General features: G+C 44.1%; 1 protein-coding gene across 1 annotated transcript in view; it reads right to left on the bottom strand.

The window, feature by feature from the left end:
* The window catches only part of LOC144492421 (Y+L amino acid transporter 2-like), a 94,886-nt gene that overhangs the window by 16,313 nt on the left and 51,731 nt on the right, over positions 1–26,842 (bottom strand). Inside the window, exons 5-7 of the mRNA XM_078210429.1 lie at positions 20,607–20,710; positions 17,701–17,797; positions 5,517–5,666 (exon numbers count right to left, since the gene is read on the bottom strand). Coding sequence (XP_078066555.1) covers positions 5,517–5,666; positions 17,701–17,797; positions 20,607–20,710 — 351 coding nt within the window. The remainder of the gene's footprint in view (positions 1–5,516; positions 5,667–17,700; positions 17,798–20,606; positions 20,711–26,842) is intronic.

The raw sequence follows: 26,842 nt of genomic DNA on the forward strand, positions 1-26,842 counted from the left end.
AAAAAGCTCCCATCACCTGATCTGCCAACCAGTTTTTCTCCTAACAATGCAGAGTCATAAATATCCCAGTAAAAATAAACAAACCCCGGTTTCAGCAGCAATAAAAAGACTCTCGTAGACAGCCTGGCAACAATGAGAAAAACAAACTGAAAAAGTTTGCTTACAACTGCAGAGTACATGATTAAAAAAAACACTTCTTAAAGCTACACTAACGTCACAATAGTTTCATAGTCGTCAATACCAAAGCTAACTTGCACTTCTAGATTATTTTATTAATTAATTGAATTTAATCTCCACCAACTGCCATGGTGGAATTTGAACCCATGTCCATAGAGCATTAGTCTGGGTCTTTTATGATTATGCAGTGACATTACTACAATGTCACTGACTCCTTCCAATTTTTGCAACAAAATTCTCTTCATTTTAGCCTCTTCTCTTTCCAGGCATTTACTCCTTACTTGGGTATGGTTCTACAGTATCCTGACCATGACAGAAGCCTTGATCAGGAATGTCTACATGCTTTTCCACAGGTGCATCACAGTCAAGTCTGTGATGCACCTGTGGAAAAGCATGTAGACATGTTGTTTGGATTTAGTATCGGTTGTTTGGGTTTAATATCAGTTGTTTGGGTTTAATATCAGTTGTTTGGATTTAGTATCAGTTGTTTGGGTTTAATCGCAGTTGTTTGGGTTTAATCTCAGTTGTTTGGATTTAATATCAGTTGTTTGGATTTAGTATCAGTTGTTTGGATTTAATATCAGTTGTTTGGATTTAGTATCAGTTGTTTGGGTTTAATCTCAGTTGTTTGGATTTAATATCAGTTGTTTGGATTTAGTATCAGTTGTTTGGATTTAATATCAGTTGTTTGGATTTAGTATCAGTTGTTTGGGTTTAATATCAGTTGTTTGGATTTAGTATCAGTTGTTTGGGTTTAATATCAGTTGTTTAGGTTTAATCTCAGTTGTTTTGGGTTTAATCTCAGTTGTTTGGGTTTAATATCAGTTGTTCTGGGTTTAATCTCAGTTGTTCTGGGTTTAATATCAGTTGTTTGGGTTTAATCTCAGTTGTTTAGGTTTAATCTCAGTTGTTTGGGTTTAATATCAGTTGTTAATATCAGGGATTTGTTCCCAGGAGCAGGCTGAGGGTAAGAGAGTGGGTTTTCTGACTTTAATTAATTATTTATTTTTTTGTTTCCTTACACTCTTATTAACTTTTCACTGTCTTACTTGACATAAAGTGTCCAGTATGAGTGTGAAACCAGTGTGTTGTTCCCAGTGTAGGATGTGGGAGGTCCTGGAGGCATCTGGCCTCCCGGACATCCACATCTGTGAGGGGTGTGTCGAGCTGCGGTTCCTGAGGGACCGTGTTAGGGAGCTGGAACTGCAGCTCGAGGATCTTAGGCTGATGAGGGAGAATGAGGAGGTGATAGACAAGAGCTATCATCAGGTGGTCACACCAGGGCAACGGGAGGAGGCCAAGTGGGTGATGGCCAGGAAGGGTAAGGCTAGGGTGGTTGAGAGCACCCCAGTGGATTTGCCCCTGCACAACAAGTACTCCTGCTTGAGTACTGCTGGGGGGGACAGCCCGCCTGGGGGAAGCAGCAGTGGCCGTGTCTCCGCAGTGGAGTCCAGCCCTGTAACTCAGAGGGCTAAGGAAAAGAGGAGGAAGGCGGTATTAATCGGGGACTCGATGGTGAAGGGGACAGACAGGCGTTTCTGCGGAGGTAGGCGGGATTCTCGCATGGTGGTCTGCCTCCCTGGGGCCGGGATCCAGGATGTCGCTAGTCGCGTCCCGGAAATCCTGAGGTGGGAGGGAGAGGAGCCTGAGGTAGCAGTACATATTGGTACCGCTGATGTGGGTAGGAAGGGAGAAGGGGTCATGAAAAGGGAGTACAGGGAATTAGGGAGACAGCTGAGAAAGAGGAAAGCAAAGGTAGTAATCTCAGGATTACTGCCTGTGCCACGGGAAGGTGAGGGCAGGAATGGAGTGGGGTGGAAGATGAATGTGTGGCTGAGGGACTGGTGCAGGGGGCAGGGATTCAGGTTCCTGGACCATTGGGACCTCTTTAGGGGCAGGGGTGATCTGTATACAAAAAACGGGTGGAACTTGAATCACACGGGGACCAATATCCTGGCCGGTAGGTTGGCTAAAGTTACTGGGGAGAATTTAAACTAGATAGGTTGGGGGGAGGGGAGCTAGAAGAGTTGACTAGGATCAAGGAACTAATTGATGAGGTGGAGGATGCAGGGGTAAGGGGAATTACAAAATTAATGGTAGAGGAGAGGGTGCAAGTGAATGAAGGCGGTAATTTAGATAAGGGAGTAGAGGGAGAGGGTGTTCGCGACTCATCAAAGCGGGTCCAGATAAAAGCTGGAATAAGGACACTTTGCCTGAATGCACGAAGCATTCGGAACAAGGTATATGAGTTGATGGTGCAAATCAGCACGAGTGGGTACGATCTAGTGGCCATTACAGAAACGTGGCTGAAAGGTGACCAGGACTGGGAGATGAATATCCAGGGGTATCAGGCGTTTAGGAAGAATAGACAGGAAGGAAAAGGTGGTGGGGTCGCGCTATTAATAAGAGATAATATCAGGGTAGTACTGAGGGATGACATAGGCTCTGAGGAACAAAACGTGGAATCGTTATGGGTAGAGATGAGGAATAGTAGAGGGAGAAAGACACTAGTAGGTGTGGTATATAGGCCCCCAAATAATAATGTTGAGGTGGGGAGGGCTATAAACAAGCAGATAAGGGATGCGTGTAAAAACGGAACGGCAATAATCATGGGGGACTTCAACATGCACATTGACTGGCAGACTCAAGTCGGTAAGGGTGGAATGGAGGAAGAGTTCTTAGAATGCTGTCGGGATAGTTTCCTTGAACAGCATGTTACGGAACCGACGAGGGAACGAGCTATTTTGGATCTGGTATTGTGTAACGAGGTAGGTAGAATTAAGGATCTTATTGTGAAGGACCCTCTTGGGTCTAGTGACCACAATATGGTCGAATTTCTGATTCAGATGGAAGAGGAGAAAGTTTGGTCCCAAACCAGTGTCCTCTGTTTGAACAGAGGGAAATATGATAGGATGAGGGATGAATTGGCTAAGGTAGACTGGGAGAGCAGGCTGGCAGGTAGGATAGCTGAGGAACAGTGGAGGATTTTTAAGGAGATCCTTTTCAGTTCTCAGCAAAAATATATTCCAGCAAAAAACAAGGATTGTAAGAAAAGGGAGAACCAGCCGTGGATAACGAAGGAAATAAAGGAGAGTATTAAAATAAAAACAGCTGCGTACAGAGTGGCCAAAAATAGTGGAGAAACAAGTGATTGGGAAAAATTTAAGAAACAACAAAGAGAGACTAAGAAAGCGATAAAGAAAGGAAGGATAGACTATGAAGCTAGGCTAGCAATTAATATAAAAAATGATAGTAAAAGTTTTTATAAATATATAAAAAGGAATAGAGTGGCTAGAGTGAATGTTGGACCCTTGGAGGACGAGAGGGGGGAGTTAATAGTGGGAAATGAGGATATGGCTGAGTCTTTAAATAAGTTTTTTGTGTCGGTCTTCACGGTGGAGGACACAAATAGTTTGCCAAATATTAACGATAGAGGGTTGGCAGCAGGAGAAATACTTAATACAATTAATGTAACCAGAGAGGCAGTGCTGGGTAGACTAATGGGACTGAAGGTGGACAAGTCCCCGGGTCCGGATGGAATGCATCCCAGGGTATTGAAAGAAATGTCAGAGGTAATAGTGGATGCGTTAGTGATTATTTATCAAAACTCGTTGCATTCTGGGGTAGTGCCGGTTGATTGGAAAACGGCTAATGTTACGCCGCTGTTTAAAAAAGGAAGGAGACAAAAGGCGGGTAACTATAGGCCGGTCAGCTTAACGTCTGTAGTAGGGAAAATGCTGGAATCCATTATTAAAGAGGAGATAGCAGGGCATCTGGATAGAAATGGTTCGATCAATCAGACGCAGCATGGATTCATGAGGGGAAAGTCGTGCTTGACGAACATGTTGGATTTTTATGAAGATGTGACTAGGGCGGTTGATGGAGGAGAACCGGTGGATGCGGTGTTTTTGGATTTCCAAAAGGCGTTTGATAAGGTGCCCCATAAAAGGCTACTGAAGAAGATTAGGGCACACGGAGTTGGGGGTAGTGTGTTAAAGTGGATTGGGGACTGGCTATCCGACAGGAAGCAAAGAGTCGGAATAAATGGGTGTTTTTCCGGTTGGAGGAAGGTAACTAGTGGCGTGCCGCAGGGATCGGTACTCGGGCCGCAACTATTTACCATTTATATAGATGATCTGGAGGAGGGGACGGAGTGTAGGGTAACGAAGTTTGCAGACGACACAAAGATAAGTGGAAAAGTGAGTCGTGTGGAGGACGGAGAAGATCTGCAGAGAGATTTGGACAGGCTGAGTGAGTGGGCGAGGATATGGCAAATGGAGTATAACGTTGAGAAATGCGAGGTTATACACTTTGGAGGAAATAATAACAAATGGGATTACTATCTCAATGGAAACAAATTAAAACATGCTACCGTGCAAAGGGACCTGGGGGTCCTTGTGCATGAGACGCAAAAGCCCAGTCTGCAGGTACAACAGGTGATCAAGAAGGCAAATGGGATGTTGGCCTATATTGCGAAGGGGATAGAATATAAAAGCAGGGATGTCTTGATGCACCTGTACAGGGCATTGGTGAGGCCGCAGCTGGAATACTGTGTGCAGTATTGGTCCCCTTATATGAGGAAGGATATATTGGCATTGGAGGGAGTGCAGAGAAGGTTCACCAGGTTGATACCGGAGATGAGGGGTTTGGATTATGAGGAGAGGCTGAGGAGATTGGGTTTGTACTCGTTGGAGTTTAGAAGGATGAGGGGGGATCTTATGGAGACTTATAAGATAATGCGGGGGCTGGATAGGGTGGAGGCGGAGAGATTCTTTCCACTTAGTAAGGAAGTTAAAACTAGAGGACACAGCCTCAAAATAAAGGGGGGTCGGTTTAAGACAGAGTTGAGGAGGAACTTCTTCTCCCAGAGGGTGGTGAATCTCTGGAATTCTCTGCCCACTGAGGTGGTGGAGGCTACCTCGCTGAATATGTTTAAAGCGCGGATGGATGGATTCCTGATCGGTAAGGGAATTAAGGGTTATGGGGATCAGGCGGGTAAGTGGTACTGATCCACGTCAGATCAGCCATGATCTTATTGAATGGCGGGGCAGGCTCGAAGGGCTAGATGGCCTACTCCTGCTCCTATTTCTTATGTTCTTATGTTCTTATTAAGTCTAATACTGTTCTCATCCAAAGCTGACACATACATTTTCCAGCAGAGCTCAGTGGGTAATGATTTTTCTCTTATCCAGCAGAGGCCAATTGTACCTATTCCCATTTTAAGATTGGTGAGTGTTGCACAAAAGAAGATTAGGAATATCTTGGATCTACACAACTGAATTACTTATTGGATAAACCTTCTGAACTGTGGATTTTTTTTCAGTGTTTGTAGACCTTACCTTGAAAGGTCTACGTCTGTTTGGCTGCTTCCAGCGTAGATAGATTTGGCCAAAAATAGCCAGGCCCGTAAAGAACGAATAACTGAAGCCAAAGTAGTAAATGAGTTGAAATACATCCTCTACAATCAGGTAGATCAATGTTATTGTACCCTGCCAAGAGTGAACAGACACAAGTTAGAATAATAACAGCTATGAGGAATCCTTCATTACATTCCAAAGAATCCTTCATTACAGTCCAAAGATGTGCGGATTAGGTTGATTGGCCATGCTAAAAATTGCCCTTAGTGTCCTGAGATGCGTAGGTTAGAGGGATTAGTGGGTAAATCTGTAGGGATTTGGGGATAGGGCCTAGGTGGGATTGTGGTCGGTGCAGACTCGATGGGCCGAATGGCCTCTTTCTGTACTGTAGGGTTTCTATGATTTCTTTTCTATGATTCTTAAATTGGGAAGTTTAGAGGAGTATTTTTATTCAAAGAGCTCTCTGTTGAAAACAATTATACATTTAAAACATTAAGTGAAACAGGTTAAAATGCCAAATCCTTTTCTTCCCTATTAGGTTTCCTTGCCACTAGCACACTTAGAGACATTATTTAGGCAGAGGCTGTTCCTGAGTGGTTCAAAGAAATGCAAGCTGTGACTTTGGACTAGCCTTAGAGTTGATCTAGATAAACCCAATCAGAGCAAGCTATGACCCTTGCTGAATATTGAGTTGACAGCCAATGTTGGGTGACATGGGAGGTCAGCTGCTTGGCTATTTGAACTTCCTTTTGTTTGCAATGCAGGGATCCCAGTAATGCAAAAGACTAATTCCATGCACTGGAAGAAAAACTGCTAGTAAGCTCCCACCCTGGTTAGAACTGTGATGGACATTTTCCAAAGGAAACATTTTGGCTTAGAAATTCTTGAAGTTGGCGACAAGATAGAGACCCAGCAAATCTCTGGAAAAATGGACCAACCCTGGTTCTGCTGGGCTCTGTCCCATGCTTCATTCTGCCATTTTCCACAGGATATACACTGATCTTCTATCCATGCCCATTTAACAAAGGCTAATAAGATGCATCTGGGAAGTTCCCATTGAAACTTGCAAAAAGCACCAAACCTTTACGAGGGAAAGGTAAATGATTCAGAAGAAGGTTAACTATCTCACTTGCTTCACCAGGATCAGATAAGTTTCTTCAGCTACTTCTCTTCATAGGTGAAGCAGCATGATGTCACTAAGAATTCTTCAGTGATTCAGGGTGGATGCTAGTAAAGTGGTCAAACAAATGACGCTGTACCTGGCATTTGCAATCAACTTTCTGAAGAAAAGAAGGGCCTGCCTGCCTTTCACAACATTCCAAAATTCTTTAGAGACAATGGAGTATGTTTAATGTATCGATACTATTGTAATGTTAGATTGTCTGGCTTGGGAGTAGAATAAGCAGCTCTACACAGTACCTTATAGGGCTGGACTTTTGCAGAGTCAAAATGACTCTAGACCTTTAACAGGTGCGGAAGTCCTACCCTCATTTCTGACAAATCCCATTTTTGCTAGAAGGGAGTGGGCATGGATCACAGAGGTGGGGAACTCAATCTCAGTAGGACCATTTGAAATTAGCACTACATTCAACAGCCTTAACCCAGTGTGGGTGTCACAAATTTATGGAATAGATGTAAACACTCTCTAAGGACAGATTAGATCTGTTGAGGTGTCATAATCTGAAGTTATTTAAATCCCCATCCCTTTAACAATGGAAAGAAAAAAGGCTGAAGTTGGCAAAGATAAAAGAAAAAAACAATGGTGCTGGATTACTTTCATTGATAGGCCCATCTTCAGAGGTGTGGTGACAGTGACTGCTCTTGACACTGAGGCAGCATTTGACCGAGTGTGATATTAAGAAGCCTTGAAAAACTGCAGTCAATGGGAATGGCGGTGGGGGGTGGTGGTGGTTAACTGCTGGTTGGAGTCATACCTGGCATAAAGGAAGATGATATTTATTGTTGGAAGTCAATCATCTCAGCTCCAGAACATCACTGCAGCTATTCCTCAGGGTAGTGTCCTAGGCCCAAGCATCTTCTGCCACTTTATCAATGACCTTCCTTTCATCATAAAGTCAGAAGTGGGAATGGTTGCTGATGATTACACAATGTTTAGCAACTCTTCAGATAATTCTAATGTTCCCACTTGATGTTATTATTAGACAAGTCAAATCCCAGGATGGAACCTGGTTTGATAGATCCTAACCTATATTTTTTGTTTAAAGACGTGGATGAACAATCACAAGATTGCTGATGAACTTTTAACAAAATAATAAACATTAATTAAACAATAAAAATGTATAATACATTACTCCTTCACTCCAGGTATGCCTTCACAGATATACAGTTACAAACTCTAATGTTCTCAGTAAGCACACAGTCCATGTAAACCAATAGGCAAACTATGGTTAGACAAACCACATTCTGAAACCAAGTGACAGATGCCACCCAATACAACTTCTGCAGACTTCTCATCAAATCCCCCCCAGATGCTTGTTATACTGTGAGCCAACTAGTCTCACTGGAACTCTGGCTTTCACATGAGGGTTTCCAAATTTCCCTTTTGAAGAACACACTTTGGAATACTCCCCCACCTAAGGCTTTCTCTAGGATGCCTTTACCAAGGATCCACAACCATGGTTTCAACCCTACCTTTAGTATTCCTCTGCCTTGGATCTCCACGTGCCTTCATACTTCCACACAATCTCTCACGCACCTAGCCATACCAACAGAACACTGCTTCACAGGCTGCATCAAGGTGCCATCAACGTATGATCACAAAGGATTTACGGCTTCTCACCAATTGACTTTAAATCTGATTCATGTAGCTGTCTTTTTTATTGGAACCCTTTCTCTTTGATTTAACTTCATTGAACATGACCTTGTCCAGATCCCTATTGTTTATTCCCTTGACTCAACTGTTTTCCTGGGACATTCTTTTGTCCCCACTTTCTGGTCTATGGAACTTTCTCCTTCAGTTTTTGGGACTTGCTTTCTGTTCTCTAGATTGTCCTGCCAGTTCCAGCATTTTCTATGGAATGCTTCTCGCCTCTGAGTTACCTGGTTCCAAACTGAAAACTAAATCATACTTTCCAGTGTGATTATTTTACCTTGTTCTTGCATTATAAAACCTTAATTACAATGCAGACAAAATTTTAAGTGAAACTGAAACCTATAGACTTGCAGGCATTTTTGTTTAACATGAAGCTAAACTGAATTTTTAAACCTCAGCACACAAATACAGAAACACAAATTAAATTAGTACCTTATTCCTAACACACACAATTCAAGTATCAATTACTATTTCCTAACATATTGAAGCAGTCCATGTACAAATGCAATAAGACCTGTACAAGTCTTGGGCTGACAAGTGGCAAATAACATATGCACCAGAAAAGTGGCAGGCAATAACCATCTCCAACAAGACACAATCAAACCATCATCCCTTGACATTCAATGGCATTACCATCACTGAATGTCCCACTGTCAACATCCTGGGGTTACCATTGACCAGACACTGAACTGGACTAGCCATTTAAGTACAATGGCTCCAAGAGCAGATCCGAGGCTAGGAATCGTGCGGTGCATTACTCACCTCCAGACACCCCAAAGTCTGTCCACCATCTACATGGCACAAGTCAGGAAAGTGATGCCTGGATTAGTGCAACTCCAACAACATTTAATAAGCTTCACACCATCTAGGACAAGGCAACCCACATGATTGACACCACATCCCAAACATTCACTCCCTCCACCACTAGCATACATTGACAGCAGTGAGTACCACCTACAAGATGCACTGCAGGAACTCACCAAGGTTCTTTAGACAGCACCTTCTAAACCCATGACTTCTACCATCTGGAAGGTAAAGAGCAGCAGACACATGGGAACAACACCACTTGGAAATTCACCTTCAAGCCGTTCATCATCTGGACTTGGAAATATATTGCCATTCCTTTACTGTCGCTGGGTCAAAAATCCTAGAACCTTCTCCCTATCAAGCTCACCACCACCTTCTCAACAAATACTGGCATATCCAGTGACACCCACATTCCATGAATGAATTAAGAAAAGCTATTGTAGGTTAGAAAAAACCATTAGCTTCTGTTCCTCCAGTTTCAATAGAGTTCATTGTTGACATTTCCAAAATATTATTATAGCTAATGTTATTATGAACGGTTGGCTGAGTTACAAAAGTACTTATCTCAGCACGGATGCTGAGTTCACATTTTGACTGACAGTTTAAAATGGCTATGAAAGCAATTTGATGTAATTTCTGAATAGAAGTTTGAGTATTGAACACTTGAGGGAATTTGAAATATTTGAATGGGTTTCATAAATGAACTTTTTTCTGTATCAAGTATGTTGATCAAGTTAAAGTTTATTCATTTTCATCTTCATATGACTCTTGAGATCTGTCCATAGTGGATACTGGGTGAGTGGCTATGTTGGTAGCTAGGGGATATAAGGTGGTATGGCAGGTTGAGTTGGCATGGAGTGGGTAGGGCAGCAGCTAGGCTGGAGGGTATGTTGTAGCATGCAGGTGGCATGGAGGGGTGAGGGGGCATAGATTTGGGAGGGAGGCATGAGTTTGCATGAAGAGAGCATGGGTAATGGGTGGGAGGTGAGAGGGCGTGAGGAGGAGCGCAGAGGGCCTACCAATTATTTGAATTTCTGTTTATTAAGTTTTAACAACAATCATAATGAAAAACAGTACAGAAAATAGCAATAATTCAATAAACTTACATTTGGAAGAGAAAGAAAAGAGAATGGAAAAAAGAGGCAGGAGGAAGAAGAAAAAGGAAAGAATAGGATGGTAAAGAAATAAAACTTCCCCCAGCCTCCCCCAAAATAAGAAGAAAACAACAACCATGGGATACATTTAGGCCGGAATTCTCTGAACAAAATGTAAGTCCCAACGGCAGGGAAAATGGGAGAATTTCCCACCCGCTTTTTTGGGTGTTCATACCTGAACAATCTGCGACATTCTGTGCATCACAGAGTGCCTCAGAGGGATTCACACCGGAAAGTGGGGGGCAGGACCTATTCCTACTGGAGAGGCCAGAATCGGCATGCTGAGCGGGCCACTGTGCATGCACCGATCTGTCAGTGGCGAGATCGTGCATGCGCACTGGCCGATCCATCACCAGCCTCCTGATCGCTGGCCTTCCAATATTTTCCCAGGCCCCCTTCTCCCAGGTTGCTGGCCTCCCCATCCTGATTGCTGGCCTCCCGACCACCCCTTGCTCGCCGGCTTACAGGACCCCCCTGCACCCGGGCCAGCCTCGATCTCCCACCCCATAGCCAGCCCCAACGCCCCCCTCCCCCCTCCGCCCAGCCCCGATTGCACTCAGTCCCTCCTCCACCGATCCCATTGCAGAGCGGCAGCGGGTCCATGGCTCACCACTACCGATCAACCCCCCACTAGGCTCCCCTGTATGCCCCACCCCCTTGGCAATGCCCGGTGGGCAGTGCCAGGGTACAAGGCTGGCACTGCCAGGCCTACACTGCCCAAGGGGCACCTCCCCTTGCCGCCGACCTCCCGGGGGAAGGCCTCAATGGTCGCTGTCTCCACCAGCGGGGTGAATACACTTTTTTAAAAATTCATTCTTGGGACATGGGCGTCGCTGACTGGCCAACAATAAATGCCCATCCCTCGTTGCTTGAGGGCAATTGAGAGTCAACCACATTGCTGTAGCTCTGGAGTCGCATGTAGACCAGACCAGGTAAGGATGGCAGATTTTCTTCCCTAAAAGACATTAATGAACCAGATGGGTTTTTCTGACAATCAACAATGGTTTCAAGGTCATCAGTAGATTCTTAATTCCAGATAGTTTTTATTGAATTCAAATTTCGCCATCTGCCGTGATGGGATTCAAACCTGGGTCCCCAGAATATTAGCTGAGTTTCTGGATTAATAGTCTAGCAATAATACCACCAAGCCATCACCTCTCCAATTGGTGGGGAGCAGCTGGTGGGAACCTCTTCTGGGGGCGGGGGGGAACGCTAGCGTGCTCGGAGACTACCATCCTGGGCCCGCTAATTATATGGAAATAGCTCTTTTCACATGGTAATCAGTCCATGCCAATTTCCGATGTGGAGCTGATTATGCTGAAAAAAAAGGACCTCAGAGACTTACGATCGGCCGGATGTCGGTTGTGAGTCCTGCTAAAGGCCTCATGCTGATATCTCCTGGCTCGCTGCACTACTTGAGCAGTGCAGCAGGCTGAGAGTATCCCGGCCATAGTTTCCCATGATATGATGTATACAACATAATTAAGGTCAGCTATATGAAAGTAGAGAACTATAGTTCCTCAATAGTTTTTCACACAGAGGGTAGTGGGTGCCTGGAACGCACTGCCAGTGGAGATGGTGTAAGCAGGTGCATTAGCTATGTTCAAGGCTTGATGGACACATGAACAGGAAGTGAACAGAGGGATAGAAACCATATATGGGGAATAAGTAGTGGGTCTAAATAAGGATCAGAAATCGGCGCAGGCTTAGTGGGCTGAAGGGCTGCTCCTTTGCTGTATTGTGCTTTATTCTTAATATAAGCTAGGAATGGTTGCCAAGCTACATAAAATATATCAGTAGTTTCTTAGAATGTACTTTATTTTCTCAAGTTTGAGATTCTGCATAAGATCACGTATCACAGGGCAGACTGCTTCTCATTTAGTAGAATAATGCATCGAGCCAATAATGTTGATAAGGCAAGTGCATTAGTCTGAATTTTTGTAAGAGGAATACATTTGGTTCCACTCCAAAGTATGCTGCAATAGGAAAAGGTTCAGTGTTACTACTAAAGAGAGTGATGTAAAAATCTTTGTCCAAAACAAAGCCAATTTAGGACACTAACAGTACATATGAATTAACGAGGCTGGGCAGTATGGCATTTACAAAGAACAAAGAACAATACAGCACAGGAACAGGCCCTTCGGCCCTCCAAGCCCGTGCCGCTCCCTGGTCCAAACTAGACCATCCTTTTGTATCCCTCCATTCCCACTCCGTTCATATGGCTATCTAGATAAGTCTTAAACGTTCCCAGTGTGTCCGCCTGGCAGCGCATTCCAGGCCCCCACCACCCTCTGTGTAAAATATGTCCTTCTGATATCTGTGTTAAACCTCCCCCCCTTCACCTTGAACCTATGACCCCTCGTGAACGTCACCACCGACCTGGGGAAAAGCTTCCCACCGTTCACCCTATCTATGCCTTTCATAATTTTATACACCTCTATTAAGTCTCCCCTCATCCTCCATCTTTCCAGGGAGAGCAACCCCAGTTTACCCAATCTCTCCTCATAACTAAGCCCCTCCATACCAGGCAACATCCTGGTAAACCTCCTCTGTACTCTCTCCAAAGCCTCCACGTCCTTCTGATAGTGTGGCGACCAGAACTGGATGCAGTATTCCAAATGCGGCCGAACCAACGTTCTATACATCTGCAACATCAGACCCCAACTTTTATACTCTATGCCCTGTCCTATAAAGGCAAGCATGCCATATGCCTTCTTCACCACCTTCTCCACCTGTGACGTCACCTTCAAGGATCTGTGGACTTGCACACCCAGGTCCCTCTGCGTATCTACACCCTTTATGGTTCTGCCATTTATCATATAGCTCCTCCCTACATTATTTCTACCAAAATGCATCACTTCGCATTTATCTGGATTGAACTCCATCTGCCATTTCTTTGCCTAAATTTCCAGCCTATCTATATCCTATTTAAAACAGTTTGGATCATAGAAAAAGAACAGTACAGCACAGAACAGGCCCTTCGGCCCACGATGTTGTGCCGAGCTTTATCAAGCTATCCCACTCCCTATCATCCTGGTGTGCTCCATGTGCCTATCCAATAACCGCTTAAATGTTCCTAAAGTGTCTGACTCCACTATCACTGCAGGCAGTCCATTCCACACCCCAACCACTCTCTGCATAAAGAACCTTCCTGTATCTCCCACCACGAACCCTATAGTTATGCCCCCTTGTAATAGCTCCATCCACCCGAGGAAATAGTCTTTGAATGTTCACTCTATCTATCCCCTTCATCATTTTATAAAACTCTATTAAGTCTCCCCTCAGCCTCCTCCGCTCCAGAGAGAACAGCCCTAGCTCCCTCAACCTTTCCTCATAAGACCTACCCTCCAAACCAGGCAGCATCCTGGTAAATCTCCTCTGCACTCTTTCCAGCGCTTCCACATCCTTCCTATCGTGAGGTGACCAGAACTGCACACAATACTCCAAATGTGGTCTCACCAAGGTCCTGTACAGTTGCAGCATAACCCCACGACTCCAACCCCCTGTTAATAAAAGCTAACACACTATAGGCCTTCTTCACAGCTCTATCCACTTGAGTGGCAACCTTTAGAGATCTGTGGATATGAACCCCAAGAAGTCTCTGTTCCTCCACAGTCTTCAGAACCCTACCTTTGACCCTGTAATCCACATTTAAATTAGTCCTACCAAAATGAATCACCTCACATTTATCAGGGTTAAACTCCATTTGCCATTTTTCAGCCCAGCTTTGCATCCTATCTATGTCTCTTTGCAGCCTACAACAGCCCTCCACCTCATCCACTACTCCACCAATCTTGGTGTCATCAGCAAATTTACTGATCCACCCTTCAGCCCTCTCCTCTAAGTCATTGATAAAAATCACAAAGAGCAGAGGACCAAGCACTGATCCCTGTGGCACTCCGCTAGCAACCTGCCTCCAGTCAGAAAATTTTCCATCCACCACCACCCTCTGTCTTCGATCAGACAGCCAGTTACCTATCCAATCGGCCAACTTTCCCTCTATCCCACACCTCCTCACTTTCATCATAAGCCGACCATGGGGGACCTTATCAAACGCCTTACTAAAATCCATGTATATGACATCAACTGCCCTACCTTCATCAACACACTCAAAAAATTCAATCAAATTTGTGAGGCACGACTTGCCCTTCACGAATCCGTGCTGACTATCCCGGATTAATCCGCATCTTTCTAAATGGTTGTAAATCCCATCCCTAAGGACCTTTTTCATCAATTTACCAACCACCGAAGTAAGACTAACCGGTCTATAATTACCAGGGTCATTTCTATTCCCTTTCTTAAACAGAGGAACAACATTCGCCATTCTCCAGTCCTCTGGCACCATCCCCGTGGACAGCGAGGACCCAAAGATCAAAGCCAAAGGCTCTGCAATCTCACCCCTTGCCTCCCAAAGAATCCTAGGATACATTTCATCAGGCCCAGGGGACTTATCGACCTTCAGTTTATTCAAAACTGCCAGGACATCCTCCCTCCGAATATCTATTTCCTCCAGCCTATTAGCCTGTAACACCTTCTCTTCCTCAAAAACATGGCCCCTCTCCTTGGTGAACACTGAAGAATAGTATTCATTCATCACCTCGCCTATCTCTACTGACTCCATACACAAGTTCCCACTACTGTCCTTGACCGGCCCTAACCTCACCCTGGTCATTCTTTTATTCCTCACCTAAGAGTAAATGCCTTGCGGTTTTCCTTGATCCGACCCGCCAAGGACTTCTCGTGTCCCCTCCTAGCTCTCCTAAGCCCCTTTTTCAGCTCATTCCTTGCTAACTTGTAACCCTCAATCGAGCCATCTGAACCTTGTTTCCTCATCCCTACATAAGCTTCCCTCTTCCTTTTCACAAGACATTCCACCTCTTTCGTGAACCATGGTTCCCTCACTCGGCCATTTCCTCCCTGCCTGACAGGAACATACCTATCAAGGACATCCAGTATTTGTTCCTTGAAAAAGTTCCACTTTTCATTAGTTCCTTTCCCTGACAGTTTCTGTTCCCAACTTATGCCCCCTAATTCTTGCCTAATCGCATCATAATTACCTCTCCCCCAATTGTAAATCTTGCCCTGCCGTACGGCCCTATCCCTCTCCATTGCAATAACAAAGGACACCGAATTGTGGTCACTATCTCCAAAGTGCTCCCCCACAACCAAATCTAACACTTGGCCCGGTTCATTTCCCAGTACCAAATCCAATGTGGCCTCACCTCTTGTCGGCCTATCCATATATTGTGTCAGGAAACCCTCCTGTACACACTGCACAAAAACTGCCCCATCCGAACTATTTGACCTACAAAGGTTCCAATCAATATTTGGAAAGTTAAAGTCCCCCATAACAACTACCCTGTGACCCCTACACATATCCATAATCTGCTTAGCAATTTCAGAATGTGGATAAATCTTAGATAATTTAACTTTGGATAGATGAATACAGCATAAGATTTTAAGTTGTAGTAAGTCATGTCTTGCACATACAGATAAGGAATGTACATGAGAAAGAAGACTTCCAGTTATCTTCTGATAATTCTGAATCAAAATTTTGCTCCCAAACGGTTTTTAAGGTAGAAAGCAAAGGGCAATGTTGTGAAAAGATTAACAAATAACTTGGAAATGAACCCTCTAACAAAAGGATTTAGTTCTGATATAATTTCAATCGACAAGTTAGAGAACAATAAAGAACACAGCGATATATTTGCGCACAAAGGCTGTGATTCTCCCAAAAAAGTTCTAAGTGCTGAATTCATAGAGTCATAGAGGTTTACAGCATGGAAGCAGGCCCTTCAGCCCAACTTGTCCATGCCGCCCTTTTTTTTTTCTAAAACCCCTAAACTAATCCCAATTGCCCGCATTTGGCTCATATCCCTCCATACCCATCGTACCTATGTAACGAGCTAAATGCCTTTTAAAAGATAAAATTGTACCCGCCTCTACGACTACCTCTGGCAGCTTGTTCCAGACACTCACCACCCTGTGTGGAAAAACTGCCCCTCTGGACACTTTTGTATCTCTCCCCTCTCACCTTAAACCTATGCCCTCTAGTTTTAGACTCCACTACCTTTGGGAAAAGATATTGACTACCTATCTTGTCTATGCCCCTCATTATTTTATAGACCTCTATAAGGTCACCCCTCAACCTCCTACGCTCTAGAGAAAGAAGTCCCAGTCTATTCAGCCTCTCCTTATAACTCAATTCATCAAATCCCGGTAGCATCCTAGTAAATCTTTTCTGCACTCTTTCTAGTTTAACAATACCCTTTCTATAATTGGGTGACCAGAATTGCACACAGTATTCCAAGTGTGGCCTTACCAATGTCTTCCACAACTTCAACAAGACGTCCCAACTCCTGGATTCAATGTTCTGACCGATGAAACCAAGCATGCCGAATGCCTTCTTCACCACTCTGTCCACCTGTGACTCCACTTTCAAGGAGCTATGAACATGTACCCCTAGATCTCTTTGTTCTGTAACTCTCCCCAACGCCCTACCATTAACTGAGTAAGTCCTGCCCTGGTTCAATCTACCAAAATGCATTACCTTGCATTTGTCTAAATTAAACTCCATCTGCCATTCGTCAGCCCACTGGCCCAATTGATCAAGATCCCGCTGCAATTGGAGGTAACCTTCTTCACTGTCCACCATGCCACCAATCTTGGTGTCATCTGCAAACTTACGAACCATGCCCTCTACATTCTCATCCAAATCATTAATATAAATGACAAATAACAGTGAGCCAGCACTGATCCCTGAGGCACACTGCTGGTCACAGGCCTCCAGTTTGAAAAACAACTCTCTACAACCACCCTCTGGCTTCTGTCAAGAAGAATTTGTGGAAAACTGGTGTAAATCACGATTATTTTTTTCAGTGGGAGGTCACACTAGAATCTCCCACATTCTGCAATGCAGAGGCCACAATCATAGATCTCATTAAATTTCAGGCGCGTGGCCTTTTCCCGCCCCGGAGGCTGAAACCAGTTGGCCTCTGTGCATGAGCAGTGCCCCTGAACTGTCAGCCTCCCTCTTTACTGGCCAGCTTGATCGCTGGTCAGCCCGGGACCCCGGAATGTTGCTCCCCAACCCCCCCACGGCCCGATCGCGGCGCCCCATCCATTCGCAGGCCAGCCCCAACCTAACCCCACCCCGGAGCGCCTAGATCTCCAGCCCCTCTCAGATGTAGAGCTAGCCCTACACCATGTCCTATTAAAAAGCATATAAAAACACACTTGCTGCTGAAGTTATGAAGCATGTAAGTATTGTCAGTATTGAAATCCTGTAACTAACTCGCAAGTCAAACCTATTCATTGTGACTGCAGTTGGAGGAAAATGAAGCGTGACACAGTGGTGAGACCGAATTCTTACATTCATGAGCAGTGCTGCGACTGGTGTGAATCGGTTCACATGGATCATTGCCAGTATGTGAGGGAGGTGATGTTCACGGGCTGCAACAAAGTACAACCTAACAGGACAATAAGAAAACATACTTATGTTAAAGAATATACTTTTTAAAATTTGATTCTGTGGAGGGTATTGTGATTTCTTCACGCTTAATTCAGTCAATGGACAACTTAACATTGATTCTATGCTAAAACAAAATGAATTATCTAATGAACTGAATATAGCAATGTAAATTACAAAGGGGAATTTGGCACTAAAAATATCCTATAATTTGAGTTATACAACTTTGAATTGTGAATTGATTACTTGTGCTTCATAACTTATGTATTTTTAATATTGTAAATGTTCTAAAGCACCTCACAAAGGAAAAATAAATGCTGAGAAGTGTAGAAAATCTAGGTGTGTTGTCGGTTTGCACATATCTAACCCCTCTATAAATAAGCTGTCCCAGTGAAATAAGAAAACCTCACGTATGGCACACTGTTAGATTGTGTATTTATTGAATATTATAACAGTTTTCCATTCCATGAACGCTCTGCCCAAAGGCAGGTTTTTGTCTATTGTCTGTGGTTGCTTCATCCCAAGCTGTTTTCCTTGGCTGTTTTTGTAAGTATGGTTTACTATTGTCTTCCATTCTCTCAGGCAAGGCAAGTCCCAAGTCTATCTCAGCCAGAACAGGAACTGAACCTATGCTGTTGACATTATTCTGAACAACGCTTTAGCCATCTAAGCTAACCAGTCCTCTACTACAACACTTACATGAGCATGGCTTGTGGCCTAGATTTTCCAGGGTCAGTGCTTGAGTGAGAAAGTTTCTGAGGATAGAAGCCCTTGTTGCAAAATAAGGCATAAGCTCCAAACAATTTTCTCTCCAGAAAACCAATAAAATGAAATAGACATGAGATAGGACTAATCTTGCACTTTTTGTACAATTCGAAAGTGGAAAAGTAGGGTACATTCAGTTAAAAGTACACAAAACCAAGTGATATACTGGTTAGCCAAGGCTACAATAGAAGATGAGGAATGTATATTTGGGATTGTGCACTTACATATATTAAATACCATGACCAATGTGGAATTTGATCCTTTGTGTTCTCTCAGGGTATATTTTTTACATTTAATAGGAACGATCCACTAGTCTCATGTATTGCAATCAATTTTTGTCCTCCCACTTCATTCACAAAATTCTTCTAAGATAGCTTTAGTGATGTTGTTTTGGGGCCTTGATATTGAATCAATAAGTTGTCCAAGCTTCAGTACTATAAAGTAAGGTGGAAAACCACTGCCTATTGACTTTGAGTTTAGTGTTGGGTTCAATATCATGATTCTTGAAAATTCAAGTATGTAACTTACCATAACAGAACTAGCACATTATATTCATCAATTTCAGCTTTTTAGGATAGGTAGTGTAGTATAATGGTTTGACACATGTAAGGTTAATTTGTGACTGAGTACAGTACCGCTCACACGGTTATGTAAGTGAACACATGACCTACGTTCTAGTGTTGGACAGTTGTCTGTACCAGCAAGCATTGAGACAATTCCTGACTTAATCTTTTACAATATACATGTACATAATTCTTGTAGTTAATAAATACATACATTTAACCTACTCAAGACTACGGAGACTTCATTATAACCTAGCAAATGGTATCCAACACCCTACAACAGATTGCTTCTAACATTTGGGAATAAGGGAGTTTCCAACACTTCACAATTAATCTAAATTGAAGATGTTGGATTTGACACATTTAGTTTGAGTTACATCCAAGAAACTGAAATACCAACTATAGAGGGCATGATAATTTCACATAGATGATGAGGGATGGAACATGTTGTCATAATACCCAACTTAACAAAGAGGTGCTTTATTCAGACCTAAGCCTATGAGTCTGTACACATGGGGAAAAGGAAATGTTTCAAATCTCAAAGTCTCCATGAAGGCCTAGTCTATTAACATCGACACATGGGAAGTAGATGCCTGATCATGGCCAAAATGATAACTCATCATCAAAAATGGAATCAAGACCTTGCAATCAACAAAAGCAGCCATTCGGACAGTGAGAGAGATGGAAAGAGAGGATAGCTGTTCCAACCAACGATCTGCTGCCACCTCTATTGACTGACAACCAATGTCCTCATTGTGGGAGAGTTTGCAAGATTAGAATACAGCTCATATGCCATCTGCAAACTCACAGCCAACAATTATGTTTAATTTCCAGCCAACCATCTACGAGAAAGAACTGTCCTTGACATGAGGGATTGCTGATAAGGAGCAAACAATATTCCATAGTGACATTATACTGAGAAAGTAGTGGTAATGGAACTGGAACCAATGCACTGCTGTGCTTGCCCGTTGATTTAATATTTTTGGTGTGTAAGGTTAACTGTAGACCTTTCCCAATATACTGAGCTTGTGTGGGGAATGACTTGGTTAAAAAGTGGTAGCAGAGATCACATTGCCACTTTAGTGCAGTGCAATGTCTGGTTGATTAGGTCCATTTTAACTGTGAGTTTCCTGATGTTTTTTAATCTCTTTAAATTTCAATCTCTAAATTCCGTTGCCAATAAAAGTGTATGTGACCATGGTTAATCTTTTAAAACAGAATGTTTTCTGTAATGTTCAGACTTATGAAGAGGGTACCAGAAAAATGACCATGCTATGCAAAGTAAATTAAGTTCTATACAAATATCAATTTTAGCAATTGTCAAAAGAGGAACTTAATAGAACTAGTGAAGTACATTTTAAGAAAATAGGGCACTATTTTACATAGACCTATCAAAGTTAGACTACCAAATATGGATAAATTAAGCATACAATGGATTGAGATTTATTCCAGCATGTGTTGAGCCTAGGGAGTGGAGCTTACCTTGAAGATAACATAACTGATGAATGAAGAGAACTATAACATGACAGGCACACTGCAATTGGGATCATCCATTTCATTATTCCAAAGGTTTCTTCTGCAAATGTCTAAAGACAAAAAAAATGCCCCAGAGCACTTATAAAATAACTCTTATTCAGAAGTTTTATTTTTCTAAAATAATCTTACTATGAGAAAGAAAAAATCCATACAGATGACTTGTCCATCGTCAGTTTTAGTTTGAGCCTATTTTTTCTAGAAATATCCAATTTTATTAGAGGCCAAATACAGTTTTTATTCCAATCTCCTTCTAGGACATTTAAATCCCTCTTAAGACGTATTTTAAAACAGAGGAAATTGATTTATTTTCAATCACTGCTCCTCTCTATTCCTTAGTCTGGGGCTTTCAATACTTTTTGCTGACCATATTTTAATGCCTCAGGATTCATCTGACCCTAGAGTGAAAATCTGGGGGCTGGGTTGTGGGTGTTCGGATTTTGAAATGTAATGGGGTGGCACAGTGGAGCATTATTGCCTCACAGCACCAGGGACCCAGGTTCAATTCCAGCCTCAGGTGACTGTCTGTGTGGAGTTTGCACATTCTCCCCATGTCAATGTGGGTTTCCTCCAGGTACTCTGGTTTCCCCCCACAGTCCAAATACGTGCAGGTTAGGTGGATTGGCCATGTTAAATTGCCCCTTAGTGTCCCAAGAAGTGATGGATTAGCCTTGGTAAATGGGATAGGACGGGGAAGAGAGTCTGGATAAGATACTCTGTTAGAGAGTCAGTGCAGACTTGATGGACTGAATGGCCTCCTTTTGCACTGTAGGGATTCTGTGAAACCAGTTGACATATCTGGCCTTTTGTAGTCATGTAACTAGGCCGTGAGGCTTTCCCTGGAGGCAGATGTTTTAAGGGCAGTTCAATAAAGACTCTCACTGAGGCAAGGCACTAATGAAGATCTGCTGTCCTTCTGCTTGAAATATAGGGCCCAATTCTCCCATTGTGACCGGCAACTTTTCTGGTGGGTCCGGCCGGAAGAATTGCGTCATCGGCCTTTTTCCAGGATTTGCGCATGCGCCCGGAACACATGCATGTCTGCCAGAGCCGGAGAACAGTTGGAGTCCAGACCACACTGGAAACCGGCGGGAAGACAAGTTAGTCATTTGAATCTTTTTTTAATGTATATTAAATATGTTTTGCATGTCATTATCGGGAACTTGCCGATCCCGATAGAATCTCCCACCCCGCCAGGAGTACTTCATTCCGGCAGGGTTTAAGAGTAGCTCCCCACGTTTGGGGAACTAGCGGGAGACCCCACCAGAATGAAGGGGGGGGGGGCAATCGGGGCCCCCCAGAGGGTCGGGCGGCAGGGGGTGGTGCCCCCTCGGCATGGGCACCCTGGCAATGCCAGCCTGTGCCCCCTGGCACTGTCCAAGGGGCAAAGTGCCCATTCCTGGGGGGCACCTTGGCACTGCCCACCAGACATCGGGCAGTGTCAAAGGGGCAGAGCCTTTTGTGGGACGATTGGTTGGGATAGGGATCGGTCTGGGCTGGAGGGAGGCCAGCGATCGGGGCGGGCTGGGGGGTGGCCTCCCGGGGGGGTCTGACCCGTGGGGTTCAGCAGGGGGAGGGAGTTCTGCCGGAGTGCGGGGATCACCTCTGCTGCGGGGTGCGCTGGACATTGGGGCGCTCCGAGACAGGGGGAGGGGGGTTGGAGTTGGCCCAGGAATTGTTGTGGGGGCCGTGATCGGCTGTGGTGGGGGGGGGGAGGGCTGGAGGGGCAGGACTGCGGGGGTCCCGGGCTGGCCAGCGATTGAGCTGGCCAGCAAACGGGGAGACCGACAGATCAGAGCCACTGCGCACGCACAGAGGTCCGGAGCTGTCAGACTCTGGCGCGAATAGGCCCCCCCCCCTCCACCCGGGTTTTTAATGAGATTCATGACTGGGACCTCTGCAGTGCACAGAGTGGGGAGATTTGGGTGAGAAGTTAAACTGACAAAACAGTTGGGATCTAGAACAGTTTTCCCGCCAATTCAGCGCTTTTGGGAGAATCGTAGCCATAATGTCATGAATTGATGGAAAAATAGGTTATTGAACCTGAGATACGTGGAAGAGAAGACACTCAGAACTCAGGAACACAGAAAGATTCAAATCTGCAGAAAAACTGCAGAAGAGAGGACAGGAGGAAAAGTTGCAAGTAAAACACTAGCTCGAGAGAGGACACAGCTAAGAAAGGAGCACAGAAAGGTGCACAAAGATGCTGGAAAGGACTATAGCTGCAAGTAAGTATTTAGTAAGTAAAAAAATTGACTGCAGTAAATTTTTTCATCCCATCTCAGTAATATTGGATGCTGATATGTGGTAAAACTGGCAGTTTTTCCATTTATAATGGCAAAATTATGAAATTGTGACAGACTTACCTAATAAAACTGAACTGATAAGAGTAGCCACACTTATAACATTGCTAGGGAGGGACTGCTACAAAGTGTATCCCCCAACTAAATCTGACTAAAGAGTAAAGACAACAAATGGCAGAGATTTTGAATGCCTTGAATGCGCATTTTGAATGCTGAATGAATGTTACATATGAACATTATGGCCAGAATTTTACTGGAGTGGGCGAGGGGCGGACAATGGAAATTTCCATTGACCTCGGGCAGGATTTTATGGTTTCGGGATGAGCAAAGCCGTAAAATCCCGCTCTATGTATTCAACATTAGAGTTGAGAGTGAAAATGAGACCAGAGCACACAATGGGCCCAATTTTACCATTGCGTCGCGCCTGTTTTCAGGCACGAAAATGTGGTAAAGTCAGGCGTGAGGCCATTAACGCGATCTGTGTCCGCGTCTGCGCAGATGCCCACTTTACCAAGGCTCGAAAATGGCCACGATCTGATTCGCGCCCAAAATGGGCGCAACGGCGATTTAAATGCATTTACATGCATTTAAATTGAATTAATAAACTGCCCGCCCAACTTTATCAGCATTTCCCCCTTTACCATCACGTGCACGTGTCCAGATTGGGCGCGAAAAGACATGCTCGGCAAAAGTCTGTTTCGGGTGCTCCAGCTTCTGAAGAGGTGAGTTCAGAGCTTCCAACGGGTCTCTGACTCAGATCAGTGGTAGTGGGGGGCGGGGGGGCAGGGACAGGGGGGTCTGCTGCCACTCTGCGGGTGATCAGTGGGGGGCGGAAGGGGAGCAGAGGGTTGAGATCGGTCTGGGTAGCGGGGGGCGGGTGGGTGGATGGATAAGGGGGAAAGTCATGTTGTAGGGGTGAGGTGATGTCTGAGAGGGCCATCGTTCCCAGGCCGCTTTATCCGCTTTTTGCGGCCTGGGAGTGATGTGACAGGGGCGTTTTTCATATTTCTTTCCTCACTGCGCATGCGCAGTTCAGAGCTCCAATTGTTTTGGGCGCACTAAGCCCCGTCCACAGTGCCATTTGGACTCGCAATTTTCTTTTCAGGCTAAGTGCGTATGCGAGCGCCTGAAAGCAGATTTCCAAGTCGGATCTGAACTGCGCCTGATTCAGCACTTAGAATGAAAATGATAAAATCGGGCCCAATGAGTTACTTAGCACACCAAAACATTGTTGGCAGAACAGATCCTGGAGGAGCACAGAGATATGTTCACAGGGTTGCCTCAGGAGAATATTTTCTCGAAGTTGATGAGAGTGTGAGACCAATTCAGCATTTGTTGAGAAGAGTTCCAGCTGCCCTCAAGTCATACCTAAAAGATAAGGGGTGGAATTTTCTCAGACGGGTAAAACATTCTGTAGCACGTTTGAGGGAAGAAAATGGTGGAGACGGATCTCACACCATCATGTTAATGGGTCCCAATCAACAGAACGAAAAGTAAAACCAAAGATCCCCTCCATCCCATTCAGATGGGGTATCCCCTATCCATGGACACAGGGAATGCCTCTCCTCATGGATATTGCAGAGGAAGCCCCCCACCGTGGTACTGACTTGGCATTGCCCAAGTACCAGGGCATATCTATTTCCCCCTTGAGGGCTGTACTTAACTGTGCACCTTCACCAGGTTCACATTGGTCCAGACCTGTTGTAAACCTTGCTGATGTGACGCGAGATCCGAACGTGGAGGGATAATACAGTGATTAAAATGTATTTAAATTGGCTTTTAAAAAAATAATTTTATGGGACATGAGCATCACTGGCTGGGCCAACATTTATTGCCCATCTCTCGCTGCCATCCATTTCAGAGCGCATTTGAGTATCACAACATTGCTGTGGTTCTGGAGTCACATGTAGGCCAGACCAGATAAAGATGGCAGATGTTCTTCTCCAAAGGACATGAGTGAAGCAGCTGGGATTTATGACAATCGACATTGGTTTCATGGTCATCATTTGACTTTTAATTCCAGACTTTTAATAAATTCAAATTTTAGCACCTGCCATGGTGGGATTTGAACCAGGGCCCCTAGATCCTATTCTGGGTCTTGTTATAATCCAGGTCAGAAACTCCAAAGTATTTTATGAAGTCCACCTGGACCATAAGTTTTGCACTTTGAATTTGGCTACTGCAGGTATGATTCAAATGACTCACTAGGGAGCTTTTATCAAACAAATTTTATTTAAGAATACAATTAACATCATAGCAAGAAAATTAGCAATACCTTTTACCAATTACAAACAAGAAAACAAACTGCCATGATATTGTATAAACCTTAACAACTAAATACTGTTCCAACCAAACAAATCCCATAAACAAACACCTACTCAGGTTTAGCACAGAAAATAAGAATGCTCGTGTGATGCTGGAACTTAGTTTTTGGTTAGATTCTGCAGCTTTCTTGACACACACACAAAAACATTGTTGGCAGAACAGATCCTGGAGGAGCACAGAGATATGTTCAAACTGCTTCCCAAAACACCAGGGAAAGAGAGACAGAACACCGCATCCAGCCTGAAGTAAAACACCTAACTAACCAAAACTGAAAGTGAGTCTTTGGATTCCTCTGTGGAGGAACCACCTGACTTTGACTTGGCAATCAATCTTCCCACAACAAAAACCCCAGCAATAAAAGGGCTTCTAAGCAGACAGCTTGGTGCTTGCTTATAACTGCAGAGAACATGGTTAAAAAATATATTTATTAAAGGTACAGTGGCATCACAGTCTCTGGATTACTAGTCCAGTGACAATACCCACTATGCCACTGTCTCCCCTGGCAGGAATGTATGGTGAGAACCCCATTACATCACTGGGAGGGGGCGGAGAAAATTATATCACTGAGTATTGCTGGTGCAGATCTTGTTTTTAGCCTCTTGCGAGACTTTGTGCCCCTGTTGCCGTTTGTGCCCATGGCAAATGGGGACAAAATCCGCCCCCAAGATAGAAGAGCTGGAAAAGAAGGGAGTAATCAAAGAAGCGACAACTTCTATTGGCTGGATTAGCAGCCTGGTAGCAGTGAAACAACCTGGAAAGCTGCAAGTATGCTTAGTTCCAAAGGATCTAAATGAAGTGAAGATATCGCATTACCCAATGCCAACCATTGAAGGAATGTTACTGAAACTTGCTAAACCAAAGATATTCACTATCCTACTTACAAAGGATGGTTACTGGAAAATGAAGCTGGATGAAAGCAGCAACTTTCTAATGACATTCTGGACATTATCTGGGAGATACAGATGAGCATGCTGTTTGGCATTTCCACAGCTCCAGAAGAGTTATCAATGCAGACAACATAAGATCGTCCTTGAATGGAAGCCATAGGGGATGATCTACTCGTTTACGGATGCAGAGACACAATGGAAGAAACCACAGTCCATCATGGTCAGAATTTAACACAACTGCTGAGAGAGATGACCGGATGAATCTGAAACTGACCAAGAGCAAATTACAACTGAAGATGCCTGAAGTCAAATACATTGATCATGTACTGACAGCAAAAGGTCTTTGCCCAGATTCTTACATGGTGGGATCTGGAGCAGTGACACAGTAACCACCAGATGTGAAAATAGTGCAACAATTTGTTGGATTTTTTAACTATTTAGCTACATTTTTGCCTAATTTGTCAGCTAAGGAGGAACCATTACACAAGGTCACTGCCAAGGATGTGCTGTGGTATTGGGGAATAGAACAAGAAATGGCATTAATTAAAATCAAACAACTAGTGATAAGAATGCCAGTGCTGAAGTACAATGATGCTAATGTGTGATACCAATGAGACTGGGAGCAACTTCGATGCAGCAAGGACGTCCAGTCGCATTTGCATCCAGGGGA

The sequence above is a fragment of the Mustelus asterias genome, chromosome 4, assembly GCF_964213995.1.
Source record: "Mustelus asterias chromosome 4, sMusAst1.hap1.1, whole genome shotgun sequence".
Taxonomy (NCBI): Eukaryota; Metazoa; Chordata; class Chondrichthyes; order Carcharhiniformes; family Triakidae; genus Mustelus; species Mustelus asterias.